Source organism: Penaeus japonicus, unplaced genomic scaffold, assembly GCF_977035675.1.
Source record: "Penaeus japonicus unplaced genomic scaffold, GWHDUDI00000001_assembly GWHDUDI00000972, whole genome shotgun sequence".
In the NCBI taxonomy this organism is placed as follows: Eukaryota; Metazoa; Arthropoda; class Malacostraca; order Decapoda; family Penaeidae; genus Penaeus; species Penaeus japonicus.
This window is the reverse complement of record NW_028235374.1, coordinates 1-21,412: the sequence shown is the minus strand read 5'-3', so window position 1 is coordinate 21,412 and position 21,412 is coordinate 1. Positions and strand designations below refer to the sequence as shown.

At 40.3% G+C, this 21,412-nt stretch overlaps 1 protein-coding gene across 1 annotated transcript; it reads left to right on the top strand.

The window, feature by feature from the left end:
* Positions 1-19,455: 19,455 nt before the first annotated feature.
* On the top strand, positions 19,456-21,098 carry LOC147466433 (uncharacterized; the record flags this gene model as incomplete). Its single annotated transcript, XM_086535487.1, has 2 exons — positions 19,456-20,658; positions 20,871-21,098. Coding segments are annotated over exons 1-2 (1,431 nt in total), but the record flags the coding sequence as incomplete, so codon positions are not given.
* Between the last annotated feature and the right edge of the window lie 314 nt (positions 21,099-21,412).

Here is a 21,412-nt window from a genome sequence, read left to right as displayed (position 1 = left end):
ATTAATTAAAAATTACAAAAACAATTATAAGAAGAGAAAATCCCACAAAATAGTTTTTTTTAAGAAAAAGTAGGGTTCATATGAAAAATTAAAAAACAATTATATAAAAATGACAAAAACAATGGTTATAGTTATAAGTATGTTTTAATACCTTCTTTTCCCTCTCCCACATGGAGAGAAAACAGTAAGGTATAGAGGCTGACCCCTCCCCCCTCTTCCCCCAGTTCCCCTACTTAGGACTAACTAAGTGCAGGAGAGATACAGGTAAAGAGGTAGGAGTTCTATGTGAGGAGGATATCAGCATAGTTTATATTAGAAATAAAACGAGAATTTATAAATAACAATTGATATAAAAGAAAAACAAGATAAATATATAGATAAAGTACATTTTACTCTCTAGGCAGAAGTGTATAAAGAAAAACATGCATGCTTATTCAAATTTGTTTCAAGAAAATTTATAGAATTTAGAGAATAAAATAGAAACAAAACCATAATAAAAATATTCATATACATATATATATATAAAATATAAAAAATAATAAATAGCCCCCCCCCCTTTTTCTCCTTAAAAAACATTATAAAAACAATTATAAATCACCTGAAAGGAAAAGAAAACCCCACAAAAAATGTTTTTTAGAATATTAAGGATATGAAAATACAAAAATAATTAAAAAGAAAACAAAGAAAAAATATTTTGTTATATTTACAAGTATGTTTTAATACCTTCTTTTCCCTCTCTCACATGGAGAGAAAGCAGTAAGGTACAGTGGCTGAACCCTCCCCTCTCCTCCCCCAGTTCCCCTACTTAGGACTAACTAAGTGCAGGTGAGATACAGGTAAAGAAGCAGGAGTCCCAAGGGAGGCAGATCTCAGCACACCTATATATTAGATATAAAACACATTTTTTAAGACAGATAAATAGAAAATTAACATATGAGAAGACGAGGCATCCACTAGTATACCCATACAGCAGGCACCCAGGTTTTTTTCCTTTACCTTTTTCCCTTCCCCTCCCTTTCCCACCTTGTGTGGTTGTTTTTGTTTTTCTCTTTTCAGGCTCTCAGGCACCAGAACAGTTGGATGGGAACTTTTAAATCGAACCTAACCCCTCTTCCTGACCAAGTGGTAGCCCTTATCAGGGTTCCTGTTCTACAGCCTACTATCAAAATCCTAGAAGTTGGCCGAGGTGTTCCTGTACCTACTGGAGATGCCCCCCTACAAGTCTGAAGATATAAAAATTCTGGATAGGATATTTCGCATTAGAATATGAAATTAAATATATACCCTTTAGAAAATATTGAAATTATGATCATGTTTTGTAAAAATATATGTTACTGTTTTTCAAAGTTTTATGTAAGAGAGTAGTCCCCAGTCCCCACTTCCCCTCGCCACCTATGGCACACAGGGAACAGGAAAGAAAGACAGGGACTACCTCCCACATTCACCATCATTTGTTCCCCTTTGTTTAGATATGTATAAATAATGAGACTTTCTAAATAAAGATTCAGTATTAACCAACCAGGGTGCCTGAAGAGGCCTCGTCGGCCGAAAGCGCTCGCGCCCGGTTTTTACTGTTAGTGTATAAGTGATGTGTGTGTGTTAATACCCTGAAACAAACAAGAAAATAATAGACAGCCAAGAAGTGACATAGAAAATACTTTATAAACAGTGCAGTATACAAATGTCTTAGTGAAGTGTTATGTGAAAATAAGCAAAGTGGAACTACTTCGAGAAGAACTTCTACCCACAAGGAAAAGCACAAGGAGACAGGTTAGAGCTAAGTTATCCTCCCAAAAAGAGGATACTTAGCACCAGTTGTTTTTTCCGTTTTAGTTCTTACTCAGTCACATAGTTTCATCAAAGTTTTGTAGATATATTGAGTTTTTCTTCATACATTTTTCGTAGACCTTTGCACAAGTTTATAGTATTTTTTAGTCTTTTGACAGGGTTTTTGAGTGTGTAGTGTGTTTCAAAACATAAGAAATATATACATTTGTTATTACCACTATATATATATATTTTTTCAAATTTTGTGTGTATATGTACATATATATATCTCTATATATATAAGAGATATATGATATAAAGTGAAACAAGGCAATATACAAATAGCATAGCAAATAGATATACTAAACAGAAAGAGTTTTAGAAAAAATCAAGCCCTCCTAGAGTGGATATTAACTAGAGGGAGCAGTGTAAAATACAGTTTTCTATGTGACAGTGATATAAAAAGGAAAATTCGGAATTGTATAAGTGTGATATAAAAGACAAATAAGTACTACTAAAAATTGAAAGAATAGCTTACCCCCCCCCCCTTTTTTCCCCTCTCCCCTAACACTCATATGAACCTCTAAAAGGACATCCTGGTTCCCAACACCCAACCTAACCTTGCCTAGCCTTTAGTTCCCCCCCCCCCCTTCTGCAGGTTCCTTTCGAAGGACTCAGTCCTATTTTTAGCCGAAAGAACCCAGAGTTTCTCCCCCTTGAAAATTAAACAAATAAAATGGAAACTAGGCAACAGGCAAAGATGAAAGATAGACAAGAAACGGGAGGTGTAACTATGGGCCCAGGCCCCTCAATAGAGGAAGGGAGAGCATCAGAAGTGCTCTCCCTACTGAGCAATAGTGTGGGAGATATGCAGAATCAAGTAGCTAGTGGTACCTATAGGAAATATAGGAAAAATAAGGATAAAGAATCTACTATAAACCCCTATGAGCTCACTGGAGGTTGGACCCACCCTGATGCATGGGCAAAAGGTAACCCAGCTATAGAAGCATCCCCTTTAGCCCCCTTACTCATGAAAGCAGATAAAGAAATCGGTTTTCCCGAAGACCCCTTCCCAGATAGACTAGAGGAACCTAGAGTAGGCTATCAAATAGAGGAGGGAGATCAGAAAACAGATTTCCATAAGCTTACCTACCTATACAAGCAGGAAATCTCGGCATGGGCTTTGGTAGATTTCTGTGATAGATGTGAAGGTAAGGGAGTTACAGATAGATTTACCACAGTGAGTACAAACTATCCTAGAGCAAGAGGTGATCTACCACCTATGTGGTTAATTGAAATGGGGGAATTAATTTGGGGAAATGCAGCTAGAAGATGGCAAGGCTTAGTAGCAGCTTATCTGAGGGCAGAGGCCTTAGAGACTAGATGGGATATCATAGATATGAAAAATGAGCTTAAGACAAAATACCCAGGGTCATATAGGTTTATCTGCCATGAGGCATATAATAGGGCCTTAGAAGTAAAAGAAAAATTTGACTCTAGGTCCCCCCCAGAGGAAAAATATTTCCTCATTTCAAACCAGATCCCCCTCTTGAAGTACATGAAAGAAAAGTCAAAGATGGTACTAACAGAAAAAGAAAAACAAATGATAAAAGTATGCATGGATAGAGACACATACAAAGAAAAAGAAACCAAGGAAACACAAACAGAAGTAGAAGTAGAAGAGCTTCACCACGGGAAGATGTCAAGCCCCTCTCACAGTGAAAACCCTGAAGCATCCAATACCAGTAAGGGTTGTGAGGAAGGGACACACCTACCCACCCCCCCAGGGAGTAGCTCCATAGAAAATACAAGAGAAGAAGGTGATCAACAAAGGCCCCACCAAGAAGAAGAAGAACCCCAGAGGGGAAATAAAGAAGGCCCATTTGATCAAGTTTCCCAACCGAGTCAACAACCTAGACCATGGAGGGTGCCTGAAGAAGTTCCTTCACAACCAGAAGGTCAAGGAGAACAGTCGACTTGGGAACACTTCCCTTCGATAGAAGAAGTTGACATAACAGAAGAGGAATTTATTACAGAAGAAGATAAGGAAGATTCTATGTTTGTTCTAGGACCCCATGAAATTGCATATCCAGGAAAGAAAAACCGAAGTGATGGTGTCATCATAAGAAATACAGGAAAGCAAAGCCATATAATGCAGGAAATTGATGCATGCCATCACCTGATGGAAAGGGTAATAGGTGCAATAGGGATGCTAGAAAATGTAGTAGCGAAACAGACAGAATATATGACAGCCAAAACCCTAGAGGATAGGGAGAGACTACAAGGGAATGAACCAGCCCAGAGGGACACAGAGACCAGGGAAGCCCCACAGTCAGACCCAATCACTTGGCAGGGTTTTCAGGACTATGCCACAGAAGAAAGGAAGAAAAAGAAGAAACCAAGAAAGAAAACAAACAAAAGAAAACAAGCCCCAGAAGAGCAAACAGAAACGAGAGAAAATACCCCCCCACAGGGAACAACAAACCAAGAAGGACAGAGGGAAGTCAGCCAACCACAGAGGAGAAGAAACAGAGCAAGGGAGACAACACAAGGAGAACAGAGGAGGAACACAGGGAACAGCCCTCAGGACTACCATCCACAAGGATACCACAGGGCAGATACCCAGAGACCACCCCTGCAATCTCCCCCCCAGAACCCTCCGAGATGGCGCCCCCCTCCTTCAGGACCCCCCAGGCAGAGAAGGCCCTGGATACCCAGGCAACAGAGGTCTCAACACACCTGGCAACAGAGGTCTCAGAACGCCTGGCAACAGCAGGACCACCCTCCACAGAGGAGGCAGTACAACACGAGATACATCCACAAGAGGGGAGTACACAGTGGCTGGGCAGACCAGCAAAGAGGAAACTCCCAGTGGGAAACAGGAAGAAGAGAAGGAAGACAGTGGCAAGGAGAAGGGCAAGACAGGTGGGCATGGAATTGGTGGTAAGTGAGGTTCCCCTCAACAGGATTCATTTCTCTGTTCTGCATAAAGGCAGGTCTTTTGTTCCAGGTCCCCCAGCGAAGAAGAAGTTTTGGGAAGACTTCCAAACCTCATTGGAAGACCTACAAGGGACTATAAACAAAAGATTCACAGCCTCCCTACAGCCAGGAATGCACAACAGGGAATACAGAGAAACAAGGAAAATACCTCAACAACTACCCTCCAAAAAAATGAAAACCCTCCCCCCAAGGAAAATGCCAGGTTTGGAAAATATAATCAAGTGTGAACTGTTTGATGTATATCAAGCATGGGAGAAGAAAACGAGACAGAATCTAACGAGTATGGAACAGAAAGCTCTGAAAGAATTGGCAGAAAACCCAGATATTGTTGTGAAAAAGGCAGATAAGGATGGAGCTTTAGTGGTTTTGAAAACAAGCAGCTACATAGCAATGGGAGACAAACATTTAGAAGACAAAGATACCTACATAGAATTAGAAAACCCAGAGGAGGCTCTGGCGAGAGTAGAACGTGAAAGTAAGCTACTAATTAACAGATTTTTTACTCTAGACAGGCCAGGTAAAGAAGGAAGGAAGAGAAGGAGTTTTTCAGCAGGTCAGAGAGACGCCCTCCTTGAACACAGACCCAGCATCCCACATTGGTATATTCTCCCCAAAACGCACAAGGCTATAGACCCAAGCACAGGTTCATGGCCAGGGAGACCAGTGCTGAGTGGATGCAGTTCCCCAACCAGACCTGTGGATCGCCTCCTCACAACCTATCTTACCCCCCTTCTAGATTTGCTTCCAGAGAGATTACAGGACACAACTTCTTTCCTCCAAAAAATGGAAGGTTCAAGGAGATACCCAGAAGGAGCTATCCTGTTTTCTTTTGACATAGTCTCATTATACCCTTCTATTCCACAGGAAGAAGCAGCATATGTGGTGGCGAACTTTTACGAGAAAAACTTCGCATATGTGGAAGAGAGACTGTGTACAGACTTCAACATGGCAGCCCCCCCACCATACCTCATCAAAGAAGGCATTGACCATGTGCTGAGTGGCACCCTGTTGAGATTTAACAATCAGTTCTACAGACAGGGAAAAGGAACAGCCATTGGGGCCTCGGTATCGGTGGCAGTGGCAGAGATTTTCGTTCATGCCAGTATTGAAAATAAAAGAAAAATGCTCAATAAACAGCCAGAGATATTTTATAGATATATAGATGACATTTTCGGTATCTTTCTAGGCACAGAAGAGGAACTCAAGGTATATCATGAAGGATTGAATAAGATACATCCTGACCTACAGTTCACATTGGAATACAGCCGAGAAAAACTACCCTTCCTAGACACACTAGTATATCTGGATAAAGATGGAGGCCCACAGACTACGGTTTTCTACAAGCCTTCAAATACCCACCAGTATTTACATTTTAGTTCAAACCATCATCCTAACCTAAAAAAATCTCTTCCTTTCTCACAGGCTCTGCGAATTAAGAGGATAGTGAGCGAAGAGTCAAAGTTAAGTGATGCTTTGCAGGATATGGTGGGTTTCTTCAAAGCCAGAGGATATGACAACAAATGCTTGAACTCAGCCTTAGAAAAATTGAAAGCAGTCCCCAGGCACCAGCTACTAATCAGGAAGGAGAGAGATAATAATGGCAGAATAATTTTTCCTTTATTATATTCCCCAGCATTGGCAGGCCCAGTAAGACTGTTCCTAAATGAAATATGGGATTGGATCAGAGATAATTCCAGAGACACACCATGGGAAACAGCCTTCAGGACCCCACCGCCGATGATAGCCTGGAAGAAAGGAAAGTCGATTGCAGAAATGCTGATCAGAGCAGAGTTCCCTTCGCCCCTGACCAAGAGCAGCCACAGAATGGAGATAACAGCAGAGTGCAGGAACATATAAGACATAGATCTGAGGACCTCCCCCAAGCGCCCCCACCCCCCAAGCAGGAGGCTACGGTCGGAGAAAGAGGTCAGATCTACCTATGTTTTTTCTGTACTTAGGCTCTTAGGAAGTTCCCCCCTCTTCCCTTAAGAAATCAATGAAACCCCCCCTAGTGTTTCAAAGTAGAACATACTAAAGATTTTTGAAGTTACTTGCAGAACTCAAATAACAAAAATACAAATATTGAAATTCGGCCATAAATAGATATGAGTCTGTATATATATATAGAAAAAAGAGGTTTTCCAGGTATATATACATATATAAATGTATACACATATAACTAAGAATAAACATTTTCAATTTTATATATATACATTAACAAAAAGAAAATAGATATATACCTAAGTACAGTTAACCCCTCTTTTTTCTTTCTTAAAATAGGCAGGAGGGTCTGCATGTTTTTTTTCGAATATGTTCCAAAAATATATAAAAAATAAAAAATACCAGCATTTAGAAAACAAAATAAAAACAATAAACATTTAGTTTTCAAAAAGATAAAATATACAAAATTTAAAGAGAACATATATCTTCCCTCCCCTATTATTAATTAAAAATTACAAAAACAATTATAAGAAGAGAAAATCCCACAAAATAGTTTTTTTTAAGAAAAAGTAGGGTTCATATGAAAAATTAAAAAACAATTATATAAAAATGACAAAAACAATGGTTATAGTTATAAGTATGTTTTAATACCTTCTTTTCCCTCTCCCACATGGAGAGAAAACAGTAAGGTATAGAGGCTGACCCCTCCCCCCTCTTCCCCCAGTTCCCCTACTTAGGACTAACTAAGTGCAGGAGAGATACAGGTAAAGAGGTAGGAGTTCTATGTGAGGAGGATATCAGCATAGTTTATATTAGAAATAAAACGAGAATTTATAAATAACAATTGATATAAAAGAAAAACAAGATAAATATATAGATAAAGTACATTTTACTCTCTAGGCAGAAGTGTATAAAGAAAAACATGCATGCTTATTCAAATTTGTTTCAAGAAAATTTATAGAATTTAGAGAATAAAATAGAAACAAAACCATAATAAAAATATTCATATACATATATATATATAAAATATAAAAAATAATAAATAGCCCCCCCCCCTTTTTCTCCTTAAAAAACATTATAAAAACAATTATAAATCACCTGAAAGGAAAAGAAAACCCCACAAAAAATGTTTTTTAGAATATTAAGGATATGAAAATACAAAAATAATTAAAAAGAAAACAAAGAAAAAATATTTTGTTATATTTACAAGTATGTTTTAATACCTTCTTTTCCCTCTCTCACATGGAGAGAAAGCAGTAAGGTACAGTGGCTGAACCCTCCCCTCTCCTCCCCCAGTTCCCCTACTTAGGACTAACTAAGTGCAGGTGAGATACAGGTAAAGAAGCAGGAGTCCCAAGGGAGGCAGATCTCAGCACACCTATATATTAGATATAAAACACATTTTTTAAGACAGATAAATAGAAAATTAACATATGAGAAGACGAGGCATCCACTAGTATACCCATACAGCAGGCACCCAGGTTTTTTTCCTTTACCTTTTTCCCTTCCCCTCCCTTTCCCACCTTGTGTGGTTGTTTTTGTTTTTCTCTTTTCAGGCTCTCAGGCACCAGAACAGTTGGATGGGAACTTTTAAATCGAACCTAACCCCTCTTCCTGACCAAGTGGTAGCCCTTATCAGGGTTCCTGTTCTACAGCCTACTATCAAAATCCTAGAAGTTGGCCGAGGTGTTCCTGTACCTACTGGAGATGCCCCCCTACAAGTCTGAAGATATAAAAATTCTGGATAGGATATTTCGCATTAGAATATGAAATTAAATATATACCCTTTAGAAAATATTGAAATTATGATCATGTTTTGTAAAAATATATGTTACTGTTTTTCAAAGTTTTATGTAAGAGAGTAGTCCCCAGTCCCCACTTCCCCTCGCCACCTATGGCACACAGGGAACAGGAAAGAAAGACAGGGACTACCTCCCACATTCACCATCATTTGTTCCCCTTTGTTTAGATATGTATAAATAATGAGACTTTCTAAATAAAGATTCAGTATTAACCAACCAGGGTGCCTGAAGAGGCCTCGTCGGCCGAAAGCGCTCGCGCCCGGTTTTTACTGTTAGTGTATAAGTGATGTGTGTGTGTTAATACCCTGAAACAAACAAGAAAATAATAGACAGCCAAGAAGTGACATAGAAAATACTTTATAAACAGTGCAGTATACAAATGTCTTAGTGAAGTGTTATGTGAAAATAAGCAAAGTGGAACTACTTCGAGAAGAACTTCTACCCACAAGGAAAAGCACAAGGAGACAGGTTAGAGCTAAGTTATCCTCCCAAAAAGAGGATACTTAGCACCAGTTGTTTTTTCCGTTTTAGTTCTTACTCAGTCACATAGTTTCATCAAAGTTTTGTAGATATATTGAGTTTTTCTTCATACATTTTTCGTAGACCTTTGCACAAGTTTATAGTATTTTTTAGTCTTTTGACAGGGTTTTTGAGTGTGTAGTGTGTTTCAAAACATAAGAAATATATACATTTGTTATTACCACTATATATATATATTTTTCAAATTTTGTGTGTATATGTACATATATATATCTCTATATATATAAGAGATATATGATATAAAGTGAAACAAGGCAATATACAAATAGCATAGCAAATAGATATACTAAACAGAAAGAGTTTTAGAAAAAATCAAGCCCTCCTAGAGTGGATATTAACTAGAGGGAGCAGTGTAAAATACAGTTTTCTATGTGACAGTGATATAAAAAGGAAAATTCGGAATTGTATAAGTGTGATATAAAAGACAAATAAGTACTACTAAAAATTGAAAGAATAGCTTACCCCCCCCCCTTTTTTCCCCTCTCCCCTAACACTCATATGAACCTCTAAAAGGACATCCTGGTTCCCAACACCCAACCTAACCTTGCCTAGCCTTTAGTCCCCCCCCCTTCTGCAGGTTCCTTTCGAAGGACTCAGTCCTATTTTTAGCCGAAAGAACCCAGAGTTTCTCCCCCTTGAAAATTAAACAAATAAAATGGAAACTAGGCAACAGGCAAAGATGAAAGATAGACAAGAAACGGGAGGTGTAACTATGGGCCCAGGCCCCTCAATAGAGGAAGGGAGAGCATCAGAAGTGCTCTCCCTACTGAGCAATAGTGTGGGAGATATGCAGAATCAAGTAGCTAGTGGTACCTATAGGAAATATAGGAAAAATAAGGATAAAGAATCTACTATAAACCCCTATGAGCTCACTGGAGGTTGGACCCACCCTGATGCATGGGCAAAAGGTAACCCAGCTATAGAAGCATCCCCTTTAGCCCCCTTACTCATGAAAGCAGATAAAGAAATCGGTTTTCCCGAAGACCCCTTCCCAGATAGACTAGAGGAACCTAGAGTAGGCTATCAAATAGAGGAGGGAGATCAGAAAACAGATTTCCATAAGCTTACCTACCTATACAAGCAGGAAATCTCGGCATGGGCTTTGGTAGATTTCTGTGATAGATGTGAAGGTAAGGGAGTTACAGATAGATTTACCACAGTGAGTACAAACTATCCTAGAGCAAGAGGTGATCTACCACCTATGTGGTTAATTGAAATGGGGGAATTAATTTGGGGAAATGCAGCTAGAAGATGGCAAGGCTTAGTAGCAGCTTATCTGAGGGCAGAGGCCTTAGAGACTAGATGGGATATCATAGATATGAAAAATGAGCTTAAGACAAAATACCCAGGGTCATATAGGTTTATCTGCCATGAGGCATATAATAGGGCCTTAGAAGTAAAAGAAAAATTTGACTCTAGGTCCCCCCCAGAGGAAAAATATTTCCTCATTTCAAACCAGATCCCCCTCTTGAAGTACATGAAAGAAAAGTCAAAGATGGTACTAACAGAAAAAGAAAAACAAATGATAAAAGTATGCATGGATAGAGACACATACAAAGAAAAAGAAACCAAGGAAACACAAACAGAAGTAGAAGTAGAAGAGCTTCACCACGGGAAGATGTCAAGCCCCTCTCACAGTGAAAACCCTGAAGCATCCAATACCAGTAAGGGTTGTGAGGAAGGGACACACCTACCCACCCCCCCAGGGAGTAGCTCCATAGAAAATACAAGAGAAGAAGGTGATCAACAAAGGCCCCACCAAGAAGAAGAAGAACCCCAGAGGGGAAATAAAGAAGGCCCATTTGATCAAGTTTCCCAACCGAGTCAACAACCTAGACCATGGAGGGTGCCTGAAGAAGTTCCTTCACAACCAGAAGGTCAAGGAGAACAGTCGACTTGGGAACACTTCCCTTCGATAGAAGAAGTTGACATAACAGAAGAGGAATTTATTACAGAAGAAGATAAGGAAGATTCTATGTTTGTTCTAGGACCCCATGAAATTGCATATCCAGGAAAGAAAAACCGAAGTGATGGTGTCATCATAAGAAATACAGGAAAGCAAAGCCATATAATGCAGGAAATTGATGCATGCCATCACCTGATGGAAAGGGTAATAGGTGCAATAGGGATGCTAGAAAATGTAGTAGCGAAACAGACAGAATATATGACAGCCAAAACCCTAGAGGATAGGGAGAGACTACAAGGGAATGAACCAGCCCAGAGGGACACAGAGACCAGGGAAGCCCCACAGTCAGACCCAATCACTTGGCAGGGTTTTCAGGACTATGCCACAGAAGAAAGGAAGAAAAAGAAGAAACCAAGAAAGAAAACAAACAAAAGAAAACAAGCCCCAGAAGAGCAAACAGAAACGAGAGAAAATACCCCCCCACAGGGAACAACAAACCAAGAAGGACAGAGGGAAGTCAGCCAACCACAGAGGAGAAGAAACAGAGCAAGGGAGACAACACAAGGAGAACAGAGGAGGAACACAGGGAACAGCCCTCAGGACTACCATCCACAAGGATACCACAGGGCAGATACCCAGAGACCACCCCTGCAATCTCCCCCCCAGAACCCTCCGAGATGGCGCCCCCCTCCTTCAGGACCCCCCAGGCAGAGAAGGCCCTGGATACCCAGGCAACAGAGGTCTCAACACACCTGGCAACAGAGGTCTCAGAACGCCTGGCAACAGCAGGACCACCCTCCACAGAGGAGGCAGTACAACACGAGATACATCCACAAGAGGGGAGTACACAGTGGCTGGGCAGACCAGCAAAGAGGAAACTCCCAGTGGGAAACAGGAAGAAGAGAAGGAAGACAGTGGCAAGGAGAAGGGCAAGACAGGTGGGCATGGAATTGGTGGTAAGTGAGGTTCCCCTCAACAGGATTCATTTCTCTGTTCTGCATAAAGGCAGGTCTTTTGTTCCAGGTCCCCCAGCGAAGAAGAAGTTTTGGGAAGACTTCCAAACCTCATTGGAAGACCTACAAGGGACTATAAACAAAAGATTCACAGCCTCCCTACAGCCAGGAATGCACAACAGGGAATACAGAGAAACAAGGAAAATACCTCAACAACTACCCTCCAAAAAAATGAAAACCCTCCCCCCAAGGAAAATGCCAGGTTTGGAAAATATAATCAAGTGTGAACTGTTTGATGTATATCAAGCATGGGAGAAGAAAACGAGACAGAATCTAACGAGTATGGAACAGAAAGCTCTGAAAGAATTGGCAGAAAACCCAGATATTGTTGTGAAAAAGGCAGATAAGGATGGAGCTTTAGTGGTTTTGAAAACAAGCAGCTACATAGCAATGGGAGACAAACATTTAGAAGACAAAGATACCTACATAGAATTAGAAAACCCAGAGGAGGCTCTGGCGAGAGTAGAACGTGAAAGTAAGCTACTAATTAACAGATTTTTTACTCTAGACAGGCCAGGTAAAGAAGGAAGGAAGAGAAGGAGTTTTTCAGCAGGTCAGAGAGACGCCCTCCTTGAACACAGACCCAGCATCCCACATTGGTATATTCTCCCCAAAACGCACAAGGCTATAGACCCAAGCACAGGTTCATGGCCAGGGAGACCAGTGCTGAGTGGATGCAGTTCCCCAACCAGACCTGTGGATCGCCTCCTCACAACCTATCTTACCCCCCTTCTAGATTTGCTTCCAGAGAGATTACAGGACACAACTTCTTTCCTCCAAAAAATGGAAGGTTCAAGGAGATACCCAGAAGGAGCTATCCTGTTTTCTTTTGACATAGTCTCATTATACCCTTCTATTCCACAGGAAGAAGCAGCATATGTGGTGGCGAACTTTTACGAGAAAAACTTCGCATATGTGGAAGAGAGACTGTGTACAGACTTCAACATGGCAGCCCCCCCACCATACCTCATCAAAGAAGGCATTGACCATGTGCTGAGTGGCACCCTGTTGAGATTTAACAATCAGTTCTACAGACAGGGAAAAGGAACAGCCATTGGGGCCTCGGTATCGGTGGCAGTGGCAGAGATTTTCGTTCATGCCAGTATTGAAAATAAAAGAAAAATGCTCAATAAACAGCCAGAGATATTTTATAGATATATAGATGACATTTTCGGTATCTTTCTAGGCACAGAAGAGGAACTCAAGGTATATCATGAAGGATTGAATAAGATACATCCTGACCTACAGTTCACATTGGAATACAGCCGAGAAAAACTACCCTTCCTAGACACACTAGTATATCTGGATAAAGATGGAGGCCCACAGACTACGGTTTTCTACAAGCCTTCAAATACCCACCAGTATTTACATTTTAGTTCAAACCATCATCCTAACCTAAAAAAATCTCTTCCTTTCTCACAGGCTCTGCGAATTAAGAGGATAGTGAGCGAAGAGTCAAAGTTAAGTGATGCTTTGCAGGATATGGTGGGTTTCTTCAAAGCCAGAGGATATGACAACAAATGCTTGAACTCAGCCTTAGAAAAATTGAAAGCAGTCCCCAGGCACCAGCTACTAATCAGGAAGGAGAGAGATAATAATGGCAGAATAATTTTTCCTTTATTATATTCCCCAGCATTGGCAGGCCCAGTAAGACTGTTCCTAAATGAAATATGGGATTGGATCAGAGATAATTCCAGAGACACACCATGGGAAACAGCCTTCAGGACCCCACCGCCGATGATAGCCTGGAAGAAAGGAAAGTCGATTGCAGAAATGCTGATCAGAGCAGAGTTCCCTTCGCCCCTGACCAAGAGCAGCCACAGAATGGAGATAACAGCAGAGTGCAGGAACATATAAGACATAGATCTGAGGACCTCCCCCAAGCGCCCCCACCCCCCAAGCAGGAGGCTACGGTCGGAGAAAGAGGTCAGATCTACCTATGTTTTTTCTGTACTTAGGCTCTTAGGAAGTTCCCCCCTCTTCCCTTAAGAAATCAATGAAACCCCCCCTAGTGTTTCAAAGTAGAACATACTAAAGATTTTTGAAGTTACTTGCAGAACTCAAATAACAAAAATACAAATATTGAAATTCGGCCATAAATAGATATGAGTCTGTATATATATATAGAAAAAAGAGGTTTTCCAGGTATATATACATATATAAATGTATACACATATAACTAAGAATAAACATTTTCAATTTTATATATATACATTAACAAAAAGAAAATAGATATATACCTAAGTACAGTTAACCCCTCTTTTTTCTTTCTTAAAATAGGCAGGAGGGTCTGCATGTTTTTTTCGAATATGTTCCAAAAATATATAAAAAATAAAAAATACCAGCATTTAGAAAACAAAATAAAAACAATAAACATTTAGTTTTCAAAAAGATAAAATATACAAAATTTAAAGAGAACATATATCTTCCCTCCCCTATTATTAATTAAAAATTACAAAAACAATTATAAGAAGAGAAAATCCCACAAAATAGTTTTTTTTAAGAAAAAGTAGGGTTCATATGAAAAATTAAAAAACAATTATATAAAAATGACAAAAACAATGGTTATAGTTATAAGTATGTTTTAATACCTTCTTTTCCCTCTCCCACATGGAGAGAAAACAGTAAGGTATAGAGGCTGACCCCTCCCCCCTCTTCCCCCAGTTCCCCTACTTAGGACTAACTAAGTGCAGGAGAGATACAGGTAAAGAGGTAGGAGTTCTATGTGAGGAGGATATCAGCATAGTTTATATTAGAAATAAAACGAGAATTTATAAATAACAATTGATATAAAAGAAAAACAAGATAAATATATAGATAAAGTACATTTTACTCTCTAGGCAGAAGTGTATAAAGAAAAACATGCATGCTTATTCAAATTTGTTTCAAGAAAATTTATAGAATTTAGAGAATAAAATAGAAACAAAACCATAATAAAAATATTCATATACATATATATATAAAATATAAAAAATAATAAATAGCCCCCCCCCCTTTTTCTCCTTAAAAAACATTATAAAAACAATTATAAATCACCTGAAAGGAAAAGAAAACCCCACAAAAAATGTTTTTTAGAATATTAAGGATATGAAAATACAAAAATAATTAAAAAGAAAACAAAGAAAAAATATTTTGTTATATTTACAAGTATGTTTTAATACCTTCTTTTCCCTCTCTCACATGGAGAGAAAGCAGTAAGGTACAGTGGCTGAACCCTCCCCTCTCCTCCCCCAGTTCCCCTACTTAGGACTAACTAAGTGCAGGTGAGATACAGGTAAAGAAGCAGGAGTCCCAAGGGAGGCAGATCTCAGCACACCTATATATTAGATATAAAACACATTTTTTAAGACAGATAAATAGAAAATTAACATATGAGAAGACGAGGCATCCACTAGTATACCCATACAGCAGGCACCCAGGTTTTTTTCCTTTACCTTTTTCCCTTCCCCTCCCTTTCCCACCTTGTGTGGTTGTTTTTGTTTTTCTCTTTTCAGGCTCTCAGGCACCAGAACAGTTGGATGGGAACTTTTAAATCGAACCTAACCCCTCTTCCTGACCAAGTGGTAGCCCTTATCAGGGTTCCTGTTCTACAGCCTACTATCAAAATCCTAGAAGTTGGCCGAGGTGTTCCTGTACCTACTGGAGATGCCCCCCTACAAGTCTGAAGATATAAAAATTCTGGATAGGATATTTCGCATTAGAATATGAAATTAAATATATACCCTTTAGAAAATATTGAAATTATGATCATGTTTTGTAAAAATATATGTTACTGTTTTTCAAAGTTTTATGTAAGAGAGTAGTCCCCAGTCCCCACTTCCCCTCGCCACCTATGGCACACAGGGAACAGGAAAGAAAGACAGGGACTACCTCCCACATTCACCATCATTTGTTCCCCTTTGTTTAGATATGTATAAATAATGAGACTTTCTAAATAAAGATTCAGTATTAACCAACCAGGGTGCCTGAAGAGGCCTCGTCGGCCGAAAGCGCTCGCGCCCGGTTTTTACTGTTAGTGTATAAGTGATGTGTGTGTGTTAATACCCTGAAACAAACAAGAAAATAATAGACAGCCAAGAAGTGACATAGAAAATACTTTATAAACAGTGCAGTATACAAATGTCTTAGTGAAGTGTTATGTGAAAATAAGCAAAGTGGAACTACTTCGAGAAGAACTTCTACCCACAAGGAAAAGCACAAGGAGACAGGTTAGAGCTAAGTTATCCTCCCAAAAAGAGGATACTTAGCACCAGTTGTTTTTTCCGTTTTAGTTCTTACTCAGTCACATAGTTTCATCAAAGTTTTTTAGATATATTGAGTTTTTCTTCATACATTTTTCGTAGACCTTTGCACAAGTTTATAGTATTTTTTAGTCTTTTGACAGGGTTTTTGAGTGTGTAGTGTGTTTCAAAACATAAGAAATATATACATTTGTTATTACCACTATATATATATATTTTTTCAAATTTTGTGTGTATATGTACATATATATATCTCTATATATATAAGAGATATATGATATAAAGTGAAACAAGGCAATATACAAATAGCATAGCAAATAGATATACTAAACAGAAAGAGTTTTAGAAAAAATCAAGCCCTCCTAGAGTGGATATTAACTAGAGGGAGCAGTGTAAAATACAGTTTTCTATGTGACAGTGATATAAAAAGGAAAATTCGGAATTGTATAAGTGTGATATAAAAGACAAATAAGTACTACTAAAAATTGAAAGAATAGCTTACCCCCCCCCCTTTTTTCCCCTCTCCCCTAACACTCATATGAACCTCTAAAAGGACATCCTGGTTCCCAACACCCAACCTAACCTTGCCTAGCCTTTAGTTCCCCCCCCCCCTTCTGCAGGTTCCTTTCGAAGGACTCAGTCCTATTTTTAGCCGAAAGAACCCAGAGTTTCTCCCCCTTGAAAATTAAACAAATAAAATGGAAACTAGGCAACAGGCAAAGATGAAAGATAGACAAGAAACGGGAGGTGTAACTATGGGCCCAGGCCCCTCAATAGAGGAAGGGAGAGCATCAGAAGTGCTCTCCCTACTGAGCAATAGTGTGGGAGATATGCAGAATCAAGTAGCTAGTGGTACCTATAGGAAATATAGGAAAAATAAGGATAAAGAATCTACTATAAACCCCTATGAGCTCACTGGAGGTTGGACCCACCCTGATGCATGGGCAAAAGGTAACCCAGCTATAGAAGCATCCCCTTTAGCCCCCTTACTCATGAAAGCAGATAAAGAAATCGGTTTTCCCGAAGACCCCTTCCCAGATAGACTAGAGGAACCTAGAGTAGGCTATCAAATAGAGGAGGGAGATCAGAAAACAGATTTCCATAAGCTTACCTACCTATACAAGCAGGAAATCTCGGCATGGGCTTTGGTAGATTTCTGTGATAGATGTGAAGGTAAGGGAGTTACAGATAGATTTACCACAGTGAGTACAAACTATCCTAGAGCAAGAGGTGATCTACCACCTATGTGGTTAATTGAAATGGGGGAATTAATTTGGGGAAATGCAGCTAGAAGATGGCAAGGCTTAGTAGCAGCTTATCTGAGGGCAGAGGCCTTAGAGACTAGATGGGATATCATAGATATGAAAAATGAGCTTAAGACAAAATACCCAGGGTCATATAGGTTTATCTGCCATGAGGCATATAATAGGGCCTTAGAAGTAAAAGAAAAATTTGACTCTAGGTCCCCCCCAGAGGAAAAATATTTCCTCATTTCAAACCAGATCCCCCTCTTGAAGTACATGAAAGAAAAGTCAAAGATGGTACTAACAGAAAAAGAAAAACAAATGATAAAAGTATGCATGGATAGAGACACATACAAAGAAAAAGAAACCAAGGAAACACAAACAGAAGTAGAAGTAGAAGAGCTTCACCACGGGAAGATGTCAAGCCCCTCTCACAGTGAAAACCCTGAAGCATCCAATACCAGTAAGGGTTGTGAGGAAGGGACACACCTACCCACCCCCCCAGGGAGTAGCTCCATAGAAAATACAAGAGAAGAAGGTGATCAACAAAGGCCCCACCAAGAAGAAGAAGAACCCCAGAGGGGAAATAAAGAAGGCCCATTTGATCAAGTTTCCCAACCGAGTCAACAACCTAGACCATGGAGGGTGCCTGAAGAAGTTCCTTCACAACCAGAAGGTCAAGGAGAACAGTCGACTTGGGAACACTTCCCTTCGATAGAAGAAGTTGACATAACAGAAGAGGAATTTATTACAGAAGAAGATAAGGAAGATTCTATGTTTGTTCTAGGACCCCATGAAATTGCATATCCAGGAAAGAAAAACCGAAGTGATGGTGTCATCATAAGAAATACAGGAAAGCAAAGCCATATAATGCAGGAAATTGATGCATGCCATCACCTGATGGAAAGGGTAATAGGTGCAATAGGGATGCTAGAAAATGTAGTAGCGAAACAGACAGAATATATGACAGCCAAAACCCTAGAGGATAGGGAGAGACTACAAGGGAATGAACCAGCCCAGAGGGACACAGAGACCAGGGAAGCCCCACAGTCAGACCCAATCACTTGGCAGGGTTTTCAGGACTATGCCACAGAAGAAAGGAAGAAAAAGAAGAAACCAAGAAAGAAAACAAACAAAAGAAAACAAGCCCCAGAAGAGCAAACAGAAACGAGAGAAAATACCCCCCCACAGGGAACAACAAACCAAGAAGGACAGAGGGAAGTCAGCCAACCACAGAGGAGAAGAAACAGAGCAAGGGAGACAACACAAGGAGAACAGAGGAGGAACACAGGGAACAGCCCTCAGGACTACCATCCACAAGGATACCACAGGGCAGATACCCAGAGACCACCCCTGCAATCTCCCCCCCAGAACCCTCCGAGATGGCGCCCCCCTCCTTCAGGACCCCCCAGGCAGAGAAGGCCCTGGATACCCAGGCAACAGAGGTCTCAACACACCTGGCAACAGAGGTCTCAGAACGCCTGGCAACAGCAGGACCACCCTCCACAGAGGAGGCAGTACAACACGAGATACATCCACAAGAGGGGAGTACACAGTGGCTGGGCAGACCAGCAAAGAGGAAACTCCCAGTGGGAAACAGGAAGAAGAGAAGGAAGACAGTGGCAAGGAGAAGGGCAAGACAGGTGGGCATGGAATTGGTGGTAAGTGAGGTTCCCCTCAACAGGATTCATTTCTCTGTTCTGCATAAAGGCAGGTCTTTTGTTCCAGGTCCCCCAGCGAAGAAGAAGTTTTGGGAAGACTTCCAAACCTCATTGGAAGACCTACAAGGGACTATAAACAAAAGATTCACAGCCTCCCTACAGCCAGGAATGCACAACAGGGAATACAGAGAAACAAGGGAAAATACCTCAACAACTACCCTCCAAAAAAATGAAAACCCTCCCCCCAAGGAAAATGCCAGGTTTGGAAAATATAATCAAGTGTGAACTGTTTGATGTATATCAAGCATGGGAGAAGAAAACGAGACAGAATCTAACGAGTATGGAACAGAAAGCTCTGAAAGAATTGGCAGAAAACCCAGATATTGTTGTGAAAAAGGCAGATAAGGATGGAGCTTTAGTGGTTTTGAAAACAAGCAGCTACATAGCAATGGGAGACAAACATTTAGAAGACAAAGATACCTACATAGAATTAGAAAACCCAGAGGAGGCTCTGGCGAGAGTAGAACGTGAAAGTAAGCTACTAATTAACAGATTTTTTACTCTAGACAGGCCAGGTAAAGAAGGAAGGAAGAGAAGGAGTTTTTCAGCAGGTCAGAGAGACGCCCTCCTTGAACACAGACCCAGCATCCCACATTGGTATATTCTCCCCAAAACGCACAAGGCTATAGACCCAAGCACAGGTTCATGGCCAGGGAGACCAGTGCTGAGTGGATGCAGTTCCCCAACCAGACCTGTGGATCGCCTCCTCACAACCTATCTTACCCCCCTTCTAGATTTGCTTCCAGAGAGATTACAGGACACAACTTCTTTCCTCCAAAAAATGGAAGGTTCAAGGAGATACCCAGAAGGAGCTATCCTGTTTTCTTTTGACATAGTCTCATTATACCCTTCTATTCCACAGGAAGAAGCAGCATATGTGGTGGCGAACTTTTACGAGAAAAACTTCGCATATGTGGAAGAGAGACTGTGTACAGACTTCAACATGGCAGCCCCCCCACCATACCTCATCAAAGAAGGCATTGACCATGTGCTGAGTGGCACCCTGTTGAGATTTAACAATCAGTTCTACAGACAGGGAAAAGGAACAGCCATTGGGGCCTCGGTATCGGTGGCAGTGGCAGAGATTTTCGTTCATGCCAGTATTGAAAATAAAAGAAAAATGCTCAATAAACAGCCAGAGATATTTTATAGATATATAGATGACATTTTCGGTATCTTTCTAGGCACAGAAGAGGAACTCAAGGTATATCATGAAGGATTGAATAAGATACATCCTGACCTACAGTTCACATTGGAATACAGCCGAGAAAAACTACCCTTCCTAGACACACTAGTATATCTGGATAAAGATGGAGGCCCACAGACTACGGTTTTCTACAAGCCTTCAAATACCCACCAGTATTTACATTTTAGTTCAAACCATCATCCTAACCTAAAAAAATCTCTTCCTTTCTCACAGGCTCTGCGAATTAAGAGGATAGTGAGCGAAGAGTCAAAGTTAAGTGATGCTTTGCAGGATATGGTGGGTTTCTTCAAAGCCAGAGGATATGACAACAAATGCTTGAACTCAGCCTTAGAAAAATTGAAAGCAGTCCCCAGGCACCAGCTACTAATCAGGAAGGAGAGAGATAATAATGGCAGAATAATTTTTCCTTTATTATATTCCCCAGCATTGGCAGGCCCAGTAAGACTGTTCCTAAATGAAATATGGGATTGGATCAGAGATAATTCCAGAGACACACCATGGGAAACAGCCTTCAGGACCCCACCGCCGATGATAGCCTGGAAGAAAGGAAAGTCGATTGCAGAAATGCTGATCAGAGCAGAGTTCCCTTCGCCCCTGACCAAGAGCAGCCACAGAATGGAGATAACAGCAGAGTGCAGGAACATATAAGACATAGATCTGAGGACCTCCCCCAAGCGCCCCCACCCCCAAGCAGGAGGCTACGGTCGGAGAAAGAGGTCAGATCTACCTATGTTTTTTCTGTACTTAGGCTCTTAGGAAGTTCCCCCTCTTCCCTTAAGAAATCAATGACAACCCCCCTAGTGTTTCAAAGTAGAACCATACAAAAGACTTTTTGAAGTACATTTTTTTTTTCCTTGGGGGTGCAAAGAAAAACTCCAAATAAACAAAAAATAAACAAATATTGACACTTCGGCCAACTAAATAGATATGAGTCTGTTATATATATATAGAAAAAAGGGTTTTCCATGGTAAAATCCATATATAAATGTATACACCATATACACTAAGAATACACATTTTCAAGTTTTAT